This window comes from Phaethon aethereus (assembly GCF_964289735.1).
Source record: "Phaethon aethereus genome assembly, chromosome: 6".
Classification (NCBI taxonomy): domain Eukaryota; kingdom Metazoa; phylum Chordata; class Aves; order Phaethontiformes; family Phaethontidae; genus Phaethon; species Phaethon aethereus.
Window position 1 is genome coordinate 26,410,730 of NC_138580.1, and position 21,992 is coordinate 26,432,721.

At 35.8% G+C, this 21,992-nt stretch overlaps 1 protein-coding gene across 1 annotated transcript in view; it reads right to left on the minus strand.

Annotated features, from left to right (window-relative positions):
* The window catches only part of TTN (titin), a gene marked incomplete at both ends in the record, with an annotated part of 240,774 nt that extends 226,909 nt beyond the window's left edge, over positions 1-13,865 (minus strand). Inside the window, 10 exons of the mRNA XM_082001715.1 lie at positions 2,180-2,317; positions 3,013-3,150; positions 4,106-4,225; positions 4,707-4,859; positions 5,103-5,391; positions 7,112-7,356; positions 7,447-7,535; positions 8,335-8,622; positions 9,358-9,561; positions 13,775-13,865. Of these exons, the coding sequence (XP_081857841.1) occupies positions 2,180-2,317; positions 3,013-3,150; positions 4,106-4,225; positions 4,707-4,859; positions 5,103-5,391; positions 7,112-7,356; positions 7,447-7,535; positions 8,335-8,622; positions 9,358-9,561; positions 13,775-13,865 (1,755 nt within the window). The remainder of the gene's footprint in view (positions 1-2,179; positions 2,318-3,012; positions 3,151-4,105; positions 4,226-4,706; positions 4,860-5,102; positions 5,392-7,111; positions 7,357-7,446; positions 7,536-8,334; positions 8,623-9,357; positions 9,562-13,774) is intronic.
* Positions 13,866-21,992: the final 8,127 nt, after the last annotated feature.

Here is a 21,992-nt window from a genome sequence, read left to right on the forward strand (position 1 = left end):
AGTGCACAGATATGCAAAAGTAGTAATGCAAGCATCAAAAGTGTTCACCCATAAATACACTTCAGAGTCAGTAGATACAAATAGAGACTTATTTTTTACAAGCTCTATCTATGCATATTCAGAAAATATCTACACTTGTGGGCTTGATACACATGAATATTTGTATGCAAGCCTGCTTTTAATACTTTATAGTCACATTATGGCTACTTGTCTAAGAGCACAGCAGGTATGTAAATGGGCACATAATTTTAAAGTCAGTATGCTCATCAGCTCCATACGACTGTTAGGTGCTACTGAAAATGTAGAATGTGTCTAGTATCTGATGTGAATGTATTTACTAAGGAATATAACCATAAACATTTCTACCACAGGCGTATCTGTTAATTCAGAGCTAATCTATTTTAAATTATTTTGCAAAAGGAGGAAAACTAAGGTTTCTGATAAATTGTAAATAATGCATTTGTATCAGGACTTTTATTTTTTTCTAATAACTGATAAATACTGTCAACTTCTATGTTACCAGGGTTCAAATTTCTGCCCAGTCAGCCAACAGTAAGTAATAGGATGATTACTACTAGTGTTTATTATTACTGTCATAACTGATCTGGATATAGCAACACAGCATATGAAAAGTATACCTTGTAGATGGGAAAAAACGTAATAGATAAATAGACAGATAATAGATAATTTCATGCTGATTTAAAAATCATTATCACCTTAAACTAAAATAACTTAAGCAAGGCCAAAATGTAATTTATTATTTACAGATATTTTCTTTTATTATTAAAATAGTGTTTAGGTAATAGGGACTTCTTATTCAGTATCGTTGCCAATTTCAAAATTATTGGTTGTACCAACTTGAATTTGGCCCTAAATTTACTGTAAAGTAACTGTAATCTCTTAGCGGCTGACTCCTCTGAGTGAGTTCTATATGCTATGCTCTTTTAATTACACTTTATAAAAGTATTTTATGAATGTACCATACTCTTTCTAACAAAGTAGATAGCTTTTAAATAAAAGCTGTTGGCAACTATGCTCATCTTCCACATATGAGATTTCCTGGCTATATGTAATAGAAAAGCCTGTCTACTGTGGGAGTCCTGCTGGAACAAAGCAGCATCAACAAATGATTGTCAGAAGTAATAAACTGGACAGACTTGAATGGATGTTAAAGTTTGTATTGTGCAAAGAGCAATATAATTTGAAGAGAGGTTGTTTCATCTGACAACCATAAAATTGCAAGGAATCATCTTGTAGGAAGAAAGATTGCAGAGTCAGAAATAAACATGACTTGAAAGCCATTGTTAGGGAGTCGGCTTTCACAGAGAATTCTGACTGTAGTCTTAAAATGGCATTTCCTAATAGGGTGAGACATAAACCTCTTTATCGCTAGAAACGTAATCACACTGACTCTGTTACTTGACAATCATCCCACTTAATGGGTATGCTATCAGGAATTAATTTGAGGGCATTCTATTGTACCCAAGTAGCTCTTAAAAGGTGAGGTTTGCAGACAAACCAAATTCTAACAGCACATTTCACATCTGCAACAGCTATATTCACCTGATCATGAGGTAGACTAATTTGTTTTTTCTTGGCTGTAATTCCTTCTCTAGTTCTGGACACTGTGACTGGTGCTTTGGTTTTATCAGTGGCAATTATTTTCGGAACTACAGTAGTTTTCTTAGTTTCCTTTTTAATGTAATTATTACAGCAGAAATAAACGTTTCAGTTACATATGATCTTGAAAGATATTTGAACAATGGGAAAGCATTTTGGAATGGGAACAGGGAAGGAGAATTAAGGAGTTAGGTCCTTCTGCACTGCACACAGCTCTGTATTGTATGTATACTGATAAGTATTGTTACACCCTGATATCTATTTAAATAAAAATAATGATTTTTTTTAAAAAGTTAAAATACATTTCAGGAGTCAGTCAGTCCATTCCAAAGGTCAGTCAGAAAAGAATTATGGGCATCCTATTAATGAAAACAGTTAGGAGAGAAAGATAGAGGTGGAATAAGTTGTCTAATTAACAGCAGTTCTAAAAGATTGTAAGTGGAATAAATCTTAAAAAAGTGAGCTGGAAATGTATAGTTAGTATTTTTTTGAGAGACACATAAGGTTTGTAAAGAAGATGGATAAAAAAAACAAATATGGTTGTAACAGTGCTATTCACCTTTTCATGGGTTATGCTCACTTGTTCTTGTTTGGTAGCAATTCCTTCTTTACTTTTCGATATTATGACCGGTGGTTTAGGTTTATCAGTGGTAATTACTACCTTAGGTACAGAAGGTTTCATATCTTCCTTTCTTATCTAGTTTTTATGGTGAAGAAAAATAATAGTAATCAATTATGCCTGTTGTCAAAATTACATAGCTTTTCAGGAAAGTGGAATAAGGTTTCAGAATGTATATCAATAACAGAAAAACATCACCTGAGAAATTAAATAATTAAATAATTCCTTTGTACAGAACAAGTTATAGCCTATCTTATATGCTAGCTGAATGGTGCTTCCAGAGTCATTAACATATTGCACTAATCTGTGTGTGAAGAATCTTCCCACTTCCACATGGTTCCACAATATGGCCTAGCAGATGGATTCAGTCCTCACACAAATATGAACTTCATTAAATCAAACTCCACACATAAATATCATATCATGAGAGATAACCTTTACAATTTATCTTCAGAAATCTACCTTCAGACAAAAAGCAAAGGTCATTAAGCATCAGATGAAAATCCAAGTATTCTGGCAATAAAAGTCATAATGCACAAAGCATCTGTAGGACAGGCAGCTGCACTCTTCTTTTATAGACAGAGCTGCTAGGAAGTCAGTAGAACTGCACCTGCAATGCTGGGCCTATATCTGAAATACCTTGCTTTATAAAGTTTTCATCTTGTAATCTTCTCTTCATAAAGAAGCAGAGAAAAGATACATAGCACATTTGATGAAGAATGAGGTTTTATAAAGTTTTTAGAGTATAACAATGAGCTGTAACATTTACTTACCTTTTCATGAGCAATGTGCACTTGCTCATGTCTGGTAGATATTTCTTCTCTAGCTCTTGATATTCTTTCTTGTTCTTTAGCTTTGTCTGTTGCAATTATTACTGTGGGTACTGGAGTTTTCTCTGGTTCTTTTCTCACCTGGATGTTTACAAATAAAGAAGTTTAAACAATGTATTTTTTAAATGTAAGGTATGTGACTTTTTCGATCCATTTGGAAAAGAGGATACAAATGAAAAGGAGGAAAAATTACAAACTCTGGATTTCAAAATCATCTCGTCTGGAAACAATAACAACATAAACACACTTTTTATAAGATTTATATACATTTAGCATAAAAATAATAAAACATTCCACAAATGCTTGCTTCGCTACTGAAAGCAGTTATTAAAAAAATTGGATCAGAGAAAAACTGTCCTGCATCAGTGAGTTTGAGAAAGTCTAGGGTATTAAAAACAAGTTTTAAGTAACGTTCACTTTGCCAAGAAGTGGCAAATGTATTGCATTTCAGCTAAAATGCAAAAGTAACATTTCTCTATAAAAGCTGGTCTTCCATTAAATCACATTTGTCTGATAAAACACATGCTAAAATTATTTGAATTCCACTCACTCATCAGTATTTTCAAAACTGATTTTAATGCAGAACGAGTTTTTCCTCCTTTTTCTGACCCACTGTGCTGTCAAAAAGCAAAGCAGGCTAGAAATGTCAAGCTTAGAAACACAATCAGAAAAAAAAGAAAAATTTAAGAAGTATTTCCTACATGTCAATGCTTTAAATAACTGAGAATACTATCTAGTAAATCACCATACAATATATAAAAAATAGATCTTTTTCTAGGTTGATGTTTTGCAAGTTTGTCTATCACATTCTTAGGTATTAATAATGAAAGTGGAAAAAAAAGGATATACGGTCATCAACAAGGACAGATAGGAGAATGATAGCAATGTAAACTAGAAGATTGAACATATATATATAAAAGGAAAAGATAATATTACAGTATGTAATTTGTCTTGTTCATAGGCATGTCTTTTTGATGAGGTATTAGATTTTTGAACAAGGTAGGGTATGATAGTCATAGGTAACATTTGTATTCACCTTTTCATGAGAGATGTGCCTTTGTTCTTGTGAAGTAACAATTCCTTCTCTAGTTCTCGATATGACTGTTTGTTTTGTGGCTTTATCACTGGTAACTACTACCGTTGCCTCCTTTCTCATCTGATTTTTATAGCAACAAACAAAAAAATAAAGCCTTAAAATCCATTTTAACAAATTGATCATCAAAAGAAAAGAAGGAAAAATAAGAGAGGAATGCAAGTGAAGGAAAAATACTAAGGGAGAATTATTTTATTCCTAGCGGGGAAATTATAAATGAGATAGTAGAGGAAAAACTTCATCAGTGTAAGAATAATGTTAGAGAATAAATGACAAGGAAGAATACAGGATCACTTTCATAGAAGGCATTCTTAAACTTAAAAACAGTTTAAGAATAATTAGTTCAATCCTGCTATGACAGAAAGCAATGGAATAAGTGATCCACGAGCATTCCTTTATAGTCCAGATGCTCTATATGAGTATGCATGCTTTTGCGGTATACTGGGTAATATCTTGTTAATTCCTCACAGTGAATCATGCCTTGTTTGCATGTTGGATGAAGGGATAAAGGGGAAATCATAGAGTGGCTGTGCTCTATTTCTACCTGCTCCTGAACAGGTTGAACGTGGACTGCAGCCATTGCTGTCCTTTTAGCAGTTTGTTCTACAACACCTGGAGCTGGTTCTCTCACCATGGCTTGATCCACAGCAGCAACAACTGTAGCAACAGCTGCTGTTTTTTCACTGTCCTTTCTCACCTATATTAGTCACATCAAAAGACATTTTTTCACATTTTGCACACATTCAGAAGAAGCACAAAACAAGTACAGAAACAGAATGTTGCAAAGAAACATTTAAATATTTGCAGCACAACTCTCTCAACAGCAGACACACATATGTGTTTATTCACAGCCTCTAAGATTCCATTTAGCAGATCTATATAGCAATGATGAGTCCACACATACAGCAAAATCAATGCTTTTTCCAAAAATAGACTTTACCTCTCTGGCACCAGCCGCAACCTCACCAGCAGTAGCACCGCTAGTGGTAACTTGCTCTTGGACCCCGTATCTCCCCTCCCATCTTTCTTCAGTTCTTATTTGGGTAGCACTTGTAGATACTCTTGTTTCCTTCATGTGGGTTTCTGTGGTTGCAGCATATCCTTCCTGTTTCCAAGGAGGAAGGACTTCGGCCCCAGCTGTTGTCACTACATGTGATTTACGGATTGGAGATGGAGATTTCACTGGTCTAATAGGTGAGGTGGAGATTCTTCCAGCAGGAGAAACTGACCTAATTAAAAAATTAAGTATTCGTATAATTAATGTAGTGTCATACAATGACAACTATATAAACAACTTCAGCTCCCCATTTACAGTATCATCAGTACTTTGTAGTTTGATTTTTAAAAAGTTTTTGAGGTGTTCTACTTGTAAATTACACTTACCTGTTTTTGACATTATGCCTAATGTGTGTTTTTGTCATACTCATAACTGTAACAGATCTTTGTAGTAGCTTAGTTAGACTTCCAAAAAGAAGTAAGGGCAAATGTCAAAAAGCATTTCACTCAAGCACACATATATTTAAAGTATAGAAATACATAATTAGTTTCCATTTGTTCTATCTTAATTCTCATAATAGGAATAATATAAAAGGCTTACAGGCTGTGAGTATTACATTTTGTATTTGTGGTCAGGTCTCTGTAGAGAGACAAAATGATTAGTGTAACTGCTCTTTGTAAAAATATCATGTGGCAGCCACCTAGCAACAACATAACTGTACCTACTTTTGCACCACATCTCATTTCCATGTGTCACCCATACATGTGTCCAGACTTCAGGTAAACTTCTGTTCGGGGTCTATATTTTTTCCCATACTTACATTTACAAATCTCAGCCACAATAATTGGTAGCCACCTGGAAAGCGCTAGTTTCTAAATTTTGATATTTCAAAAATACAATTCCAGTCCTAGCAGAAAGTTTTAAAGCATTTTTCAAAATGCTTTAACGGGCTTTCTAACTTAGATTTTCTTTGAGTGGAATTTTTTTATGCTGCATTTCCATTAACATTAACAAATTGCAGCAGTAGGGGGCAGCAGGATCATATTAATTTTTACATTTATTTTCTAAAGTGTTGTATGTCTAAAAGTGGTTTGACTAGCAGGAGAGTACAAACTTCTACTTCCATATGCACTCTAGATGGCACTATTGAATTATGCTTTCATCTGTGCAGTTTGTTAGTTATTGCTAGTTACTATCAATTCATTTCTTCCTGTCCTTGCAAGTTATTCTCAATCAGGCAAAATTCACCAGCATAACTAGCTCTGGCAATTTAAATAGGGCTGTTCTGAGCACTCAGCTTAGAGACATTCCTTCCATGATGCTGTTGCTTCAGGTTGCTGAGGACTTTCAAAACTATTTTGTCTTTACACGCCTCTCAGCTGAGACCTCCTGGACTCTCTCAGACCATGAGCCCTGCTCTTCAAATCACTCACTCTCCCTTTCAAGACACTTTACGCAGCAGAGCTAAACTTCCTTTTTACATAACCACATTTACCTTGCCGAGCTCGAAAACACTATTTCTGCAGTCATCACCAGCACACACATAGAACAAGTTTTCACATTTTTTTGCATATCCTTCCATTCCGTTTGCCACCTAAGTGTCATTGCTCTTTTCTCTATTAATCTAAAATAATAAAGAGACATTGCTCTACTGGTTTTTTCTCTTTCATCATGAACCTGGAGCTTTGAGTGCTACTTCAGCTGTTTGTAGAGCAGTCAAATGGGATTCATTCTATAAAGGATTTTCTTCCTTATGGGATAGAAAATTTATTTGAGACACACACTTCTGTAGTGGCAAATATAGCACATTGTAGCTCACAGTCAGAATAAACTCAGTCAGTACTAAGTCAGTGCATTCTTCCATTTGGTACTATGCTCTCATTCTACAGCATTACTGGTATATATGAAAGCAATTCAAAAAGCAATTTTGTTTCAAAGAATAATAAGTTTACCTTACTGGTGAGGGCGTTGGTGCTCTGACATGTCTTACAGGTGATGGTGATTGTCTAACAGGTGATGGTGATTGCTGCCGTGCCATTTGTGCTTTTGCAGCAATTATTGGTGGGGTTGGTGATTTTGATGTAGGCCTAGGAGGCATTCGTGGAGGTGCTTTGTGTGGGAGCTGTTGAGCTGTTGCACCTTCTATGACCATTTCAACACTTGTAAGTGATCTGGCATCAAAGTGGGCTTCAATCTTCTACAATAAAATCAAGAAAACAAGTCTGAGATACTGTAGAAGTAATCATCCACATTTTAGCCTTACCTGCTTCGTTTTTGAAAAATATACCTTTTCAATTCTGGCTTGTCTTGTTTGTGAAATCTGAGCAGTCGAAACAATTGTCTTTGTCTTTTTCGCAGGAACGGCTTCTTCCTCACCTTTTGGAAGAGAAAACATGGTCAGGAGAATTGCATATAGCGAGAAAAAACAATCAGTTGCAGAAATAAATGGTCAGTTGGAATAGTCAATTATATACAAACATATATAAACAACAGAGAATGAATTAAGCAACCATCTGTTTTTCCTGCGGTACCTATAGACAGATAATTGCAAAACCAGCTGAAATAATATATCTGCATTATGAAATAATATATCTGCATTACTATGTCATTAAAAGAACCACAAACCAAACCAAACCAAACTTATTGTAGATTCTTCAGAATCAGTCCTGGTTCTCAAATAACCACACAGTCTGGAAGCCTGACTGAGATGAAATCCAAACAAGACTTCTGTGGGTAGAATGATTCTATTCTATGCTATAATTCTCTACCTAAGAACTACTTTCATCCTTACTAGGCTCATTTACAAGACCAGGTACAGTTGTGTAGTCTAATATAACTATTCTATAAAAGCCAGCTTACAAATAGAACGTTGAGAAATCTACAGAACAAAATGAGAACAACTGAATGTATCCCACACTTTTTTCTGTCTACTGTAGCCTCAGTTTAAAGAAAATTCGTTCCAGAGAAAAGGTCCTTTTAAATTCTCAGACAAAAATCTTTGGCAAATTTCACCAAAACACTGCTTTTTCACAGCAAGTTAGTAACTTTTGAGAAAGAAGTTATAAATGATCTTACTGATATAACTTTGATGAAGTGCTGTGTATTGTGCCATTACAATGGCATACAACAATGAATGCTCTCCTATTCTCATGGTTTGCAACTTCAACACCATTACCTTGAATTAGCAATTCAGCTGTTGAAGTAGCACGTCCCACATTATTTGTGGCATTTACTGAATAGGTACCGGAGTCTTCAGGGTATGCCTCTGCAATTATTAAGCTGTAAAGGTCTCCTTCTTGTAAAATTTGAAAATCAGGGGAGCTTTGAATTTCTACTCCATCCCGATAGAACTTCACCACAGGTGTAGGGATTCCAGTCACTCTCACGTCAAGTCGAACTTGACTTCCCTGCCTTGCAGTCATGCTTTGTAGTCGTTGTGAGAAGTTTGGCGGTGCTGTTCCAGCTGCAGTTTTAGTGAAGAAATAAATAGAACAACAAGAATGTCTGTTAAAAATAACTGTAAGGGCTAGATATTTTCATTACTAGAAATGCACAAGGTCTATTTCTCGTTCACATGCTACTGACAGATGATACTACTTTCTCAAACATTCAAAACGTTAGAGATTGATTTGACAAAATGCAAACACCCTTAACTTTTTTCATGTGTTTAATTTTTCTGATATTTCTGATTATGCCCACAATTGCAAACCTTCTAGAATTAAAGATACATTGATTATAACCATAGATAGTAAATGCAGTCTCTTGGGTATGGCCCTTTATGTAAGTTATGCTGTTAAATATAATTTATTTATATCATTAACTGCTCCATCCTGCAGAACTTTATCCTTTCTTTCATGCATAGTTTGAATGTAACCAGTGTAACAGATCACATAAGCAGAAGTATACAGGAGTTTATGCAATTATTAAGCAATATTATGAAATCATTAAGCAATTATGATTAAGAGTTTATAAGATCAAGATTAAACTCTATACAGTTAAGGTTTAAAGAACACTGTTAGAAATGACCAGTGAGAATATATGCTGAATTCTAGACTGCTTTAGGAAAAGGAATTTGTTTGCTGTTTCTTTGCTAATCACATACTTCAAATCCAAACTTTTTTCATTATCTGTGGCACTTGTTATCGCTCTCTTTCTCACATTGCTAGCAGAGAGATGCCTTTCTTTAGCTGCTTGATACCTGTGACAAGTAGCTCAGCAGTACTAGTTGCTTGCCCAGATCCATTGGTGGCTTGTACGGTGTATCTTCCACTGTTTGCTTCTGTCACGGTGGGGATCACCAGTTTAGCGCGGCCATCACTAAACGAGATCTGCACACCAGGCAGAGTTGCAGCAGAGAGAACCTGGCCATCCCGATACCAGCTCACCTCAGGAACTGGGAAACCTAAAGTAAAAGGAAGACAAAAGGAGATTAAGATGCTATGAAATGCCAGTTATCCAAAATTACTATAATACTCACTCAGGTATACACAGTTATAGTAGAGTGTAATGGCATAGGCACTAGGAAACGGCATAAGTCCAGTGACGCAGTGGTAAAGGAATTTCTTTTTAGAAAGGTCTCTGAAATACACAGAGCAATAGGACAACTGCACTGGCTACTGCATTTAGGAAATCACTTCAACAATGAGTGGACTGTAGTGTTTGTCAATCCCGGTGAGGAATAAAAGTTCGTCAAAATTATGAGAAGAATGAATTGATGCATACACGTTCGGGTTTTTTATTTATTTGCTAGTATTTAAGTAGTATTGCTAAGAAAATCATCCAGTCCAATAGTTTGGAGAGAAAGTAAAAATCAGAACTTCCAACCAAGTTAAGTAGTTTCCTAACACTAAATTATTTTAGAAAATGAAGTGACAGAAAAAGTGACTGTTATAGACATTAACATCAAGTGTTATTAATGTTTTGGGGTTTTTTTTCTTTTTTTCTGGAGTGAATTCTGTTTGAGTTTGGTGGAAAGCAGTCAGCTGGAATCAGCTGACCTTCTGTTGTTCAAATATATTATTGTTTTGTTGTCAGGGTCATGAGAGCAAGACTCTTCTGGTCAGAAGAGTTTCACCTGTATCTACAGCTGTTTTTTTAGCTTTAAATGGTGATTTTAAATTCATAATGGAAATTCTCTTCCTAGCATTCTATTCAGCCAACTTTACTGAGCAACTGAAATCCATTTGGCGAACAGGTAAAATTTTTATATGAGCCACATAAGGATAACAGCTAAGTTAAGGAGATAGTTCCATCTCAAAATCTTTTTTGTAGTCCTAGAACACCATTTCTCCAAAATGAAAATCCCTGCAAATTTACTTCATGTACTTAAGCCAAATCACCAATTGCACTGCACAGGGGCTCAGAAATGAGATCTGAGACTGTACTTACTACAGCTGTTCTAATTTTCCCAGTTCCAATCTCTGTGGTTTGGAAAACTCCAGGACCACAGAATTCTGCTTCCTTTCTTAGAGTATCCCTCCTATAAACTCATTCAATTATTTGGGGTTTTAATGTGCCAGGAATATGACTGTGTGAGATTAAAATGAAAGAGAAGCTGAGATAAGTAGACTGGAGCTTTTTCTAGTTGTCTGCAGTCACACCAGACTTGGTTAGGAAAGTTTTAAATTTTACCCATGGTTGAAAAACTCATTTTTAGATATGTGCAAATTAGAAACAGAGAGAGAAAGAGAATGTGGCCAGTTTTAGAGAAGATTAGAAATCAAAAGGGTAAAAGTACATTTAGCCATTGTTAATTTCACAGATGCAAGTTCTCAAACGGCCCTGATGGGACTGGCATAATTCAATTTTGTACTACTAGTATAGGACAATTTGGACATTATCACCATAAACAAAGAATCCAGCAGATCCCACTGATTTAATCCAGAGCTATGTGTCTTCAACATTTGTCCAAATGAGTTTCAAAATGTTTTAAGCTAGGCTTAAAATCATGCTGTCAATAGTGAATTTCTTGAAACAATGCCAAAACGTTTTATTTTCTTGGTGCAGCATCATATGATGATTAGCAAACACAGGGATTCATGTGGCAGGTTGAACAAGGCCTACATTTTTAAAAATGGAGTCTATTTTCAAGGGATCCAAAGTGAGAAGCCACTTTGAAAATCTGAGCCCAAATTCATATTAAAAGAAACTCAACTTCACAAATTTACTAGCACTCTGCTAGTCCCACGCCACAGAGCTGGAAACTAAAAAGATCCACCTCAGGTTACAAATATTTTTGCCTGGACTATATGGAGTAAGGACTTACTTTTATATGTGCCAATTACAGTATGATTTGAATATTTATTAGGACATTCTTTTTCATTTTAAAACTGTCCTTGACTTTTTTGAGCTTTATTGCCAAAACCAAGAAAATTAACCTGAAGTACCTCAACTTCCCTGCTTAAGTAAATGACATGACAGGAACTGCCAAACCTGCATGCAATCTGTGTGCTGCCTTCAGTAACATGCAGAGTGTACAAGCTGGCTTGCATTGGGTACTACTTGAAAACATTGGTTCAAAAAAAGTTAAACAGAGTACAGGTTAATTCTTTATGAACAAATTCAATACTTGATCAGTACTGTGGGCACATGAGGATGGGTACAATTCTAATGTCAGCAGCATTGCAGACTTTCTTAACAGTGACGTGCTGTCTCATGTCCCCTCAGTCACTGCTCACCCAGTAGAGCTCCCCCTCTGATGATGTCCTAGCTGCTCTGGCATTTACTGCTTTTAATCATGGGGTTTGTGTGTTCTACACTTTCTGAGCACAGGCAGAGGTACTTGGTATTTTTGTCTGATATCAAACCTTTGTAACGTGGCACATAGTTCACAGTCTGATATAACAGTACAATTCATTTGTTCTAGTTTACAGACTGAAAAATTGCATCTCAGGTGGTTGCTAAGCCCTTCTTGGTGCCTTTAGATTAAATGGGCTCTTCACATTTGAATTGTAGCTCTGTATTAATACTTGACTTGTATATAAAAGGGCAGTGTTATCAGAGATAATCAGAAAGTCAGAATTTCAAATTCACAATAATTCGTGACAGATAGGAAGGGCAGACAACGTACCATAATAAAGCTGTGTAGTCCATTATTTATGCAATTAGTTCAAGAAATAACTTTTTCACATTTTTTATGCATTTGAAAAACTAAATGCCAAGCCACTGTCAGATTTGACAAACTTGGTGGATGCTTTTGGAGCAGGAAAGATATTCCAGAATCCCATAATGTGAATACAAGCTAACAGGAGCCTCACATGATATCCAGGACTAAAATACAAATATGGTATATTATGTTGGAAAAACTGCTGTATCTTATTAAGAAATCAAGTTCCCCTCCCAAGTACTCCATGATATCACACAAATTAAAACAACCAAAATCACACATTGAGCCTTAATATTAGCATCCTAACTTGTTCAAATGATATATTTATGTCTTTGTAATAATAAAAAGTATTGTAGACATCAGTGGAAAGAAACATTTCACAGAAGATTTACAGCATACACACAACAAGAGAAGGTCAGGGCAGTTAACTGAAGAGTAGAGCGCCAAATAACAGAATAAGGCATGAAAAAATATCATGGATGTAGACTATAGGACATGTTCAAACACCTTGTGTGAACCACTGTTATCCAAAGGGACCAAGGAATGAACCACAGTGGACCAGAGATGTCAGAGATCTTTACAGTTGGACAGATCATGTGTTTGCACCTGTCACAGAGCATCTGGGTAGCGTTTTACGGTATGTGAATCATCATATTGCTAATGCCTGTAAGACAATACAATTCCATCAGCAGGAACATGTGTCATTTCTCCTTAGTCACTGCTGAGGTCAGAGGCACTGTTAGAACAGGGTGATGGTGATCTGGTAAAGTTATCTCGGTGGTTTGCATGCGGTTTTGCACAAGACAGGGTGTTTTAATAGTGTGGCAAAATGAAGTATCCTTTAAAATTACATGGCATCTTTAAATTGCATAAACAAGTTATATTAATCCAGCCTTGTACTACCATCATGATCACTACACACATCTGCCATCTAGCAAACTAGGGTGGCCACATGGACCTAGATTTCGTGCTTTTAACCCCCCCTGCCAGAACTCTGGAATTAAGTGAACCCAAGGGCACAGAAGGTAGAAACACAGCTTAGCAAGAGTAAAGCTTAGCACTAGGTAAATGAAGAATTAGCGTATGTCTTGCCTTTTCCACCTTGACTCCTCATTCTGTCTGATCATCACCCAAACACGATTACTCTCTCTGCACCCATATGAAGTTCCCTTATTAACACAGTATGTATTTTTACACATACACTTTTAATGCTATTTCCCCCTACTTTTGATGATTCTAACATACATGAGAATCAGACACAGTCTCATTGGCAGGATGACTGGCTATTGCCTTGTAACTTTATGCAGTATGTTTGCGGGTATCTGACAGCACCTCACAGTCCTGATCAGTACCGTATGATGTGGATATATACTCGCATTTCAGCACTGACCTTTACCCACTTGGATCAGATTATGATCTACGAAAAGTGTTATTGTTTGTCTCAGCATAAACATTACCAAAAATAATAATAAAAAATAATCAATCTTGCAAGAATGAATCAAAACCTTACCACTAATATGAGCCTCAAAGGTTGCGGCACTACCCTCCAGTGCCACAACACTTTGTAATGGCTGCGTGAATGTTGGTGCTTTTGTCGTCATCTTTACAGGCACTCTGAAAGCAAGAAAAACATAATTAGGTATCAAAGATGAAATTGTTATTATACACATATCCTTCTTGCTAGATTTTAGGAATATTTGTAATTATTTTCATGACAATTTACTCTTCTCAGTTTTAAATCACATTGACCTGGTGAAATGTGGAGACTGTAGGTTTTGACAAAGTTGTATAGCAAATTACTCTTACGGCACACATGGCTGACTTGGATGTGAAACTGTTATATTTAGTGAAGCTGTGACATGGCATTACAAGTATGCAGCAGGAGACAAAGTTCTGCTTGACTTTGTATGACCTTGTGCAGGTCATCTAGCCTCTATTTTTCCATCAATATCCTTTACATAAAGTAATCTCCATGTGAATGTTTTTTCTAATGATTTGACAATGTTTTGTTAGTGCAAAGCATTTGCATTCTCCAATGGGAAGACAACTAGGTCACTAAGTATCAACTGAAAAAAATGTGAAGGTCTACAAGCTAATTGGCTTTCAATAATTAAAAAAATGCCAGGAGGTTCTCTTTTAAAAGCAGTCTGTAAGTTGTGAATAATTTCATTTTACACAGAAGCATACTGGCATTAAAATGCAGATAAAATTCTACTCTTTCTTAGAGAGTATCTCAGTAGAATTTTAACTATGGGAAGACAGCCACCTTTGAAATGTGAGCTAGGATATAAGGTGGCCACTGACATTGATCGTTTGAACAACTGCAGATCCATGTGAAATCTGAAAGAAAAACAGTTTGATTTCTCTTCCTATGCTACAAGATACTACTTTGAAATAACACACTGCCACTAGAAAAGCTTCTCTATCAGGAGTACTTTATATTTGCATGAACGTATTTATTTACTGATGTTGAATTATGTAGGCTTTTAAAATGTAGCTAGTATCTTCTTATCAGTATCATACATCTATTATAGTTACAATTTCTCATTAAAAAATTCATGGGAGCATATCGTCTTACTAAACAAGGGTTAACCCCATAATCTTTTCAAGTCAATCTCACTCACACATTTACTGTTGTTTACTTTGGCTTTTTTGCCTGATTTTGTGACGGTCGCAGGCTTAACTTAAAAATTAATGAGAAAGTGAAGTTACTTTCACTATGAGCCAAATTCATGCTACCATTCGAAGGGCTGAAAATTCTTCATGACATGAGTTCCTTCACTGAAACCAGCGCCTGATGCCTATATACAATAAGTGCATAAGGGCAGAACTAGATATTGTATTAGGATTTTGAGCTGCTTTTTACTGCCTTTACTGGTTATCTGGATACTTCTTCCAGCTTGACAGAGGAACAGCCTTTTATCAAAGCTTCTCAGCTCCGAGGGTGGGGGAAATGAGAAAGAAATGACCATTTCATCCTAATACAACACTAGTTTTCTGAAAGGAAGATGAAGACAAATCTACATCTGTCACATGTAATTCACTAAGATCTACTTCAGTTATAACTGTGTTTTGAAGCTCAGCTAAAATATACAGACATAATTGTACAATATAATTAAACATTATGAAAGCTTATATATGTATCTAATTTCCTAACTTCAGAATAGATAGTAAATCATTTAATCAAGTAGAATTGTCATTGAGTTCACACAAAGTTTATATATTTCTCATTGTCTAGGCAAATTTCGGTGATGAAGATCTGATCTTATAAGGCTTTTTGTATAATTAGAATTGAAAGTATGCATCTGAAATGTCATGTTCCAGAAATAACCTTCCCAGCTATGAATGACAGCAGACAAGTGTTCCAGAGCTGCCATGTAATTGATACGTTAGCAGCTGATTCCCTTAAAAAGTCATCAGCGCTTAGCTGATACCATATGAATTTTATCAGAGCTATTCTTGGAGCTTCTTAGTTTATCTCTCAGTAGCATAACCTTGAACACTCCCAACAGAAAGAAGTTTTTAAGTTAAGCAGATGTTTCCACGCACTTTTCAAATCTTAATTTATATAGCCTTTAACAAGAAATTCACTGGAAAAACTTTTTCCTGAGTGTTATCAAAATTTACTCCCAGAAATTTAAGACACAATCTTGCCAGAGAATTTAAGTGCACCATGTCTATACTCTGAAACCTATACCCCCTGTGAGCGAATTTATAAATAAGAGATCATATCAGGATTATCAAGAACTGACAAAATACTCATTAAACTAGAAGAAACATGCTACTAACCTGATCTCTCAAAGTGCCTGTAAGAGTGGGCTAAGCCCAACGAAATCTTCTTGAACGACGTCCTTATCCAGGGTAAGATTTTTTTAGACAATCCCAGCATGAGAATTGTAGAGCCTCTAATCATAAAAACAAAACTACACCGTCTTGACAGTGTAGTTTTGTTTTTTTGCAATCCCTACACCCGAGGCGAGGCGGGGAATGCACGACTGCTCAGAAGTGCTAACATAGTTGTTTTGCTTTATATACCCCAGCTCTGCTGACAGGTCTGCCTCATCATGCCAGTGCCAGTTCTGATTGGTTTCCTAAAAGAAAGTATCTTGTGAGAGGGGATCTGCTCTGTGTAACTATACACCACCTGTTGGTTTGATTGACAATGCTAATTTTGGAAGCACAAAAGGGATTCACTGAGGAAACATCACCTGTTCCAAAGATTTTGATTTATAATTCGATTTCATTTATAATGCACAGTTTACAAACCATTGCAACTTTACTAAATCAAGCACAAGACAAAGTAAGTAATAAAGAAGTGTTTCAGCAGGAGATATAGACAAGTTAGAAGTAGTCTTATCAGTGAGATTCAGCCTTACTTTCTTTCATTATAGAACATCCAAGAAGCTACCAAATGTATCTGTCAATCAGCAGACTAAATAAGTAAGCTGAGCTCAGACATGTGGCTGCACACTATTAGAATATACTGTTTAAATTATTTTTTTTCCATAACTTTGTATTCTAAAATTGTATTTGGTAATATATAGATTTGGTGCTCTGGGGGTTTTTTGTTTCTTTCAGAATTTTTCTGTTGGATGTTCCAAGCAGTTAAGCTTAACAAACAATGGCATACAAAGTGCAGAAATATAATTTCTGTGAAAATAAACACAGACAAGTACTGTAATTTCTAAAAAAACCCCAGATTTTAAGTCTAGTAGCTTTTTTCGAGACCTGTGGAAGCCTTGTGCAGACCACAGAGTTAACCATCCATGGAATAATATGTTAGTTTGTGAACTTCCACTAGCCCAGCTTCATCAGCCTATACAACTAATTGTATCATTAGATTGGTGGCCTTCGAAACAGAGGTCAGAGCTAGAAGACTACTCTTGTCTATAGCTGGAATGGGAGGTGTCTTGCCACAACACCACATCTGCCTGTTTCCATTGTTGCTGCCTTATTAAAAAATCCTTTTCCTTCCCTATGAAGTGGAATAAATATAACACATATCTAGCAAACTCTTTAAGCACATAACAGGCTCATAAAACTACTTATGTGCTTAAAGTCAAGCATGTGCTTAGTTGTTTTGGTAAACGGAGGACTTCAGTCTGCTGTTACCAAGATCCACCTTGTAAAGGATCTCCCAGAGGACACCTAGAGAAGTAAATACAGGCTAGAATTTTGTACTATCAGCTGCACTTATGTTTGAAAACAACCTGAAGGAAACCTCCAGCAGGAGCTTCAGAAAATACCAACGAGAGAGAATACCACCACTATGACTCCTGCAAGGGGGTATTATACAATAGTTTGCAGATCTGAAAGAAACAAGAAAGGACATATTGCTTTGATCTCATAAAATAACTTCAGAAATTTGATCTGCCCTTTCATTTATCCATCCCGTAAGATGTCAACTTTATGGCAACTCTTGGCATGCAGCAGTAACAGCCACAACAGAAACTAGAGGAATAGTCAAATAGTCTCTACACTGGTACCATCTGGACTCTCACAGAGGCTGAAGTCAGAGTACTAGAGCTCATTTTTAACTTTTTGTTGCAAATAGCTGTCAGCCTAATCTCTCTGTATGAGACTTGGTATTAACAAACGCGACTCTACGCATTAGTGGGTAGGACAAGTTAGCTTCTACTAAAAGACACAAACTAGCCAAAGAAATCTGTGTAAAGGGTATCTAGTTTCTGATTCTAAATAGCAACTTGCTAAATTGGCAGGTGGCCATTTTTCTCTGTAGCTGAACATTTAAAAATTCAGTGAAAAATCAAACTTGGAGAAAGAACACAGTATCTGCAAACAAAGTATCTGCAAATAAATGCAGCCAGCTTAATGATGACGTCTAAGTCAAATAAACAATGAAAAGTTTATGAACACTTGATAATTTCTAAATGACAGAAATGTGCAAATTGTCACTTCTGAAGTTATGAGATGGCCAGGAGTTCAAATTTTTCTATTTCAATCAAGTCAACAACAATTGATGACAATAATAGAAAGTTACATGGAAAAATTTCGCCTCATTCAAATACATAAACCAAAATTATGGTATTTTAAAAATAAGTTCCTTCCCCCCCCTGCATTTTTTTTTTAAGTTTTACATTTGCTTTTGATCACTACAAAATCTATTTCCATTCCAACAAAAGTACATTCTCAAGTTCTTACTTTTACTCGTGAATTCAGAAATGAAATTGAACAGTGAAACATTTTTCACTGCTCTCAAGGAAATATGAACTATTTACATCACACGCCTTCTGTTAACAGAATGACTTATCAGCCTGGTGTGATTTCCACTTGTTTAGTGTCACATAGTGTACCCACAATAAAAAGCAGAAGGATAACTTCAGTCTTATTTTTGTGTAGCAAAGACGCTGCTGGTAAAACTACTTTATTTCTTGCTCCAGGATCAAAAAAGTCAGATCTAGATAATGACAAAGACTTTTTTTTCAGGCAGACATACAAATTGGGGATTGTTATGAAAATCTGAGCATTTGCTCCAGTCTGCTACTGTTTTAAGTATAAACTACATATTGCCAACGTTAATGTAGTAAATGTATTACAATGTAGGACAACACCACATTTAAGAAATAGCAGGTAATCTTCAACACAACGAAACACTGTGGTGTGAATACCGTCAAACTCTTTGTATGTGATTCACTTTGATTAATTCTAATAATCCTATTGACCCAATGAGTGGAGCAGCACAAAAGGAACAATTACTTTAGTAGGCCCACATGAAGATGCCTTGAAAGCTGAACACTCTAGTCAGAACTTAAAGACAAATTCATTCTTTCTTGAACACTGAAGGCTTCAAACTGACACTTTTTTCAAGTACAATGTACTTTTTTGAAGTGGAATTTCACAATTTGTTTTTTTAAAAAATATCACAACATTTCCCTTTCTTATTTGTCAAACAGTAGTAGTGCATTATGTGCTGTAGCTGACAGCCAATGGAACATGAACCCTGCTTTCTTTCCTAGTCCCTTAATCTATCACCACATGCTAATTTGCAAACTGCATAAAAAGAACCAGTATCTTTCCCATTTCCTTCTCTACTTCCATTTTCCCTCACTCCATTCTTTCCTATACAATGTCCGTTATATCTCCTTTCATATACTATTCTCATTTCACTCTGCACCCACAACTAAATATGCAGAACCAAGGGAGTCATAAAATCAGTTGGTCACTTTAAATAAAACTTCTCACTGATAAGATGCTGTCCTAAATCCTTATAAAACTGACAAAACACAACCCAAAATGTATTTAGATATTATATCCTTGCTGAATTTCCAGTTTTCTAAAGTCTAGTTTTGAAAAAAAAAATTTGTTTTCCCTCCTCTCACCCACCTTTTCTTTAAATTTAGAAGTAACAAATTCTTAACTGTCAAACCATTACATCCTGACCTGAAATCAAAATGCATTTCCACCACCTTCATCAACTCTCCTTCCCCTGCAAATGCTATAAACAGTACTTTGTAATGACACCTTTAGAATCATAAACAGAGGCTATGAAATGCATTATGTTCACAATATCCACATTGGTGTGCTGCAGCTGGCTTCTGAAAAGCTGCAGCATTTTCAGATGCTAACGTCTCTTATCTGAGCTATTGTAACTGATTATGCAAGCTATATTAATCTGTTTCAAAACAAACTAAAACTTGCCTGCAGAAAATTGTTTTACATGTTACTGAAGAAGCAGAAAGAGTAACTAAAGCACTAAGCAATTTTTGAAACTACTTTAGCTATTTCACATGTGAACAACTTACTGGGAACTATGACTAGATTTGAACAGGTATGGAATAGTTATCAGGGTCCATATTCACTAACTTCAGGTTGATAGTTGTCACTCATATCATTTCCTTGGAAGTATCTAAGGAGGAGATTTACAGACATCACTTATCCCAAGTTTTCCTTGTATATTATTTCTTTCCATATCATCCCCACACATTTACATATGCAGAACAAGGAAAGAAAAAAACATTACTTACTCAGCACCTCACCTTAGAAAGCAGGCTCCTACTAACAAAATCTAAGACCCCAAGTAAAGAATATATTTACTAATTGTTCCACTTCCTTCCACAAAACAATTAAAATCGTAATACTGGGAACAAATCTTAACTAACATTGAGATAGTCCTTCGAATTTAATAGGTACTTACATCCTGTCAAATTTCATAAACTTTTTAACAAATTTATGGGCATCTATGATTTACAAAATGAAAAGACACAAACACACTCACCATGTTTCATAATGGATCCACTCCCTCAGAAAGCTTGGAGCAATAGCTCTGTTCCTTACTGGCAAAAGAAGGTTGCTGGGTTTTTTGTTTCTCTCTTTATAAACACCACTTTCTACTATTTTGTAAGAAAACCATAGGTAAGAACAGATATACAGATTTCTGTTTTGCCTCATATATTATTTAGAAAAGCTTTAACACTTTTTTTTTTAAAGTAAAGTTGTGTCTTGTGAATCAAGGGGAAAAAAAGCCCACCTCAAATATTAAAGTTCAAGTTGCTCTTATAGGCTGACAATCAAAAAGAAAAGCAAGAAGAACCCAATGCCTTAAATTTGCTGAGGAATCAAGATAAGCAGGCACTGAATTCTACACTTTGATTTTCACAGAATGGATTTTTAAATAGAAAACCTTACATGCCATAGTTATGGATTCCAGTTGATAAAAGAACATGCATTTAAGTGTTTTTTAATTTTTTTTGTGGATGTCTGATATGTGCTTTGTCAGTCCTCTGAATGTGATTGCAGTTAGAAACACAGTAGTTTCTGTGAAATCTTCAAATCTAAACAACATGTGCAAAGGAGGGATTAGTCAGCAGAAAGGTAATTGTATGGGATCCACAAGATGTTTGGTATTTGTCTCCATTCCATTTGGAAAAACTGTTTGAGAGATATACAGGGTAAATAAGCAGAACAAGAACCTCAGTTCTCAGCTACTATATTTACGTGCACATATATACAGCCTTGTGACTCTTCTGTGGGCAGGATGCCATTGACTTTTCCATAACGTCAAGCAAGTGATTTATGTGATCAGGTGAAGACATGTACATGATATTTTTTTCAGCTCATTTCCTCTCTCTGCCTGTAATGTAATTTGGAGATAAATTTAAGTTTCTACCAGCCAATCTGCATCTTGTTGGAGACAAATGTTTAATGTTTTGGTATTATGATTTAAGTAACTTTCAAAAATGTTATTTCAGACCCAACTGCACAGATGACAACTGGCTGGCTGAAGCACAAAGATGCTGAATTGCTTAAACCCCTATCTGCTCTCTGTGAGAAGTGCTGTGGTATACAAACCCAGTGTAGGCCTAATCAATATTTATATAAAGAATGACAAAATGTCGCACAATAGGTTGTACCCATGTACCCATAGTATTGGCCAAGCCATACACAGTGGACTGAAGCAGGTCTGAGTAGCATAAATCATTTGCTAGGTAGGACTTTGGGAATCTGAAGGACCAAGCTGAAGAACAGTTATTCCCAAGGCTAACTAGATGTTCTGTTGGTTATTGTGCCAGTCAAACAGCCATCCAAAATGGGACATTCTCTCAACTACTTTTTTTCAGTGCTGCAAAGGGATGATACTACTTAAGCCCTCATCTTTCTCTGCAAGGAGCTTTGCAGTGAAGTGAAAAAGATACCTAGACTCTGAACTCAAGAGATGGAGACAAAAATTTCATCATGTTCTTGACTGCCCTACAACCCAAAAGATTCAG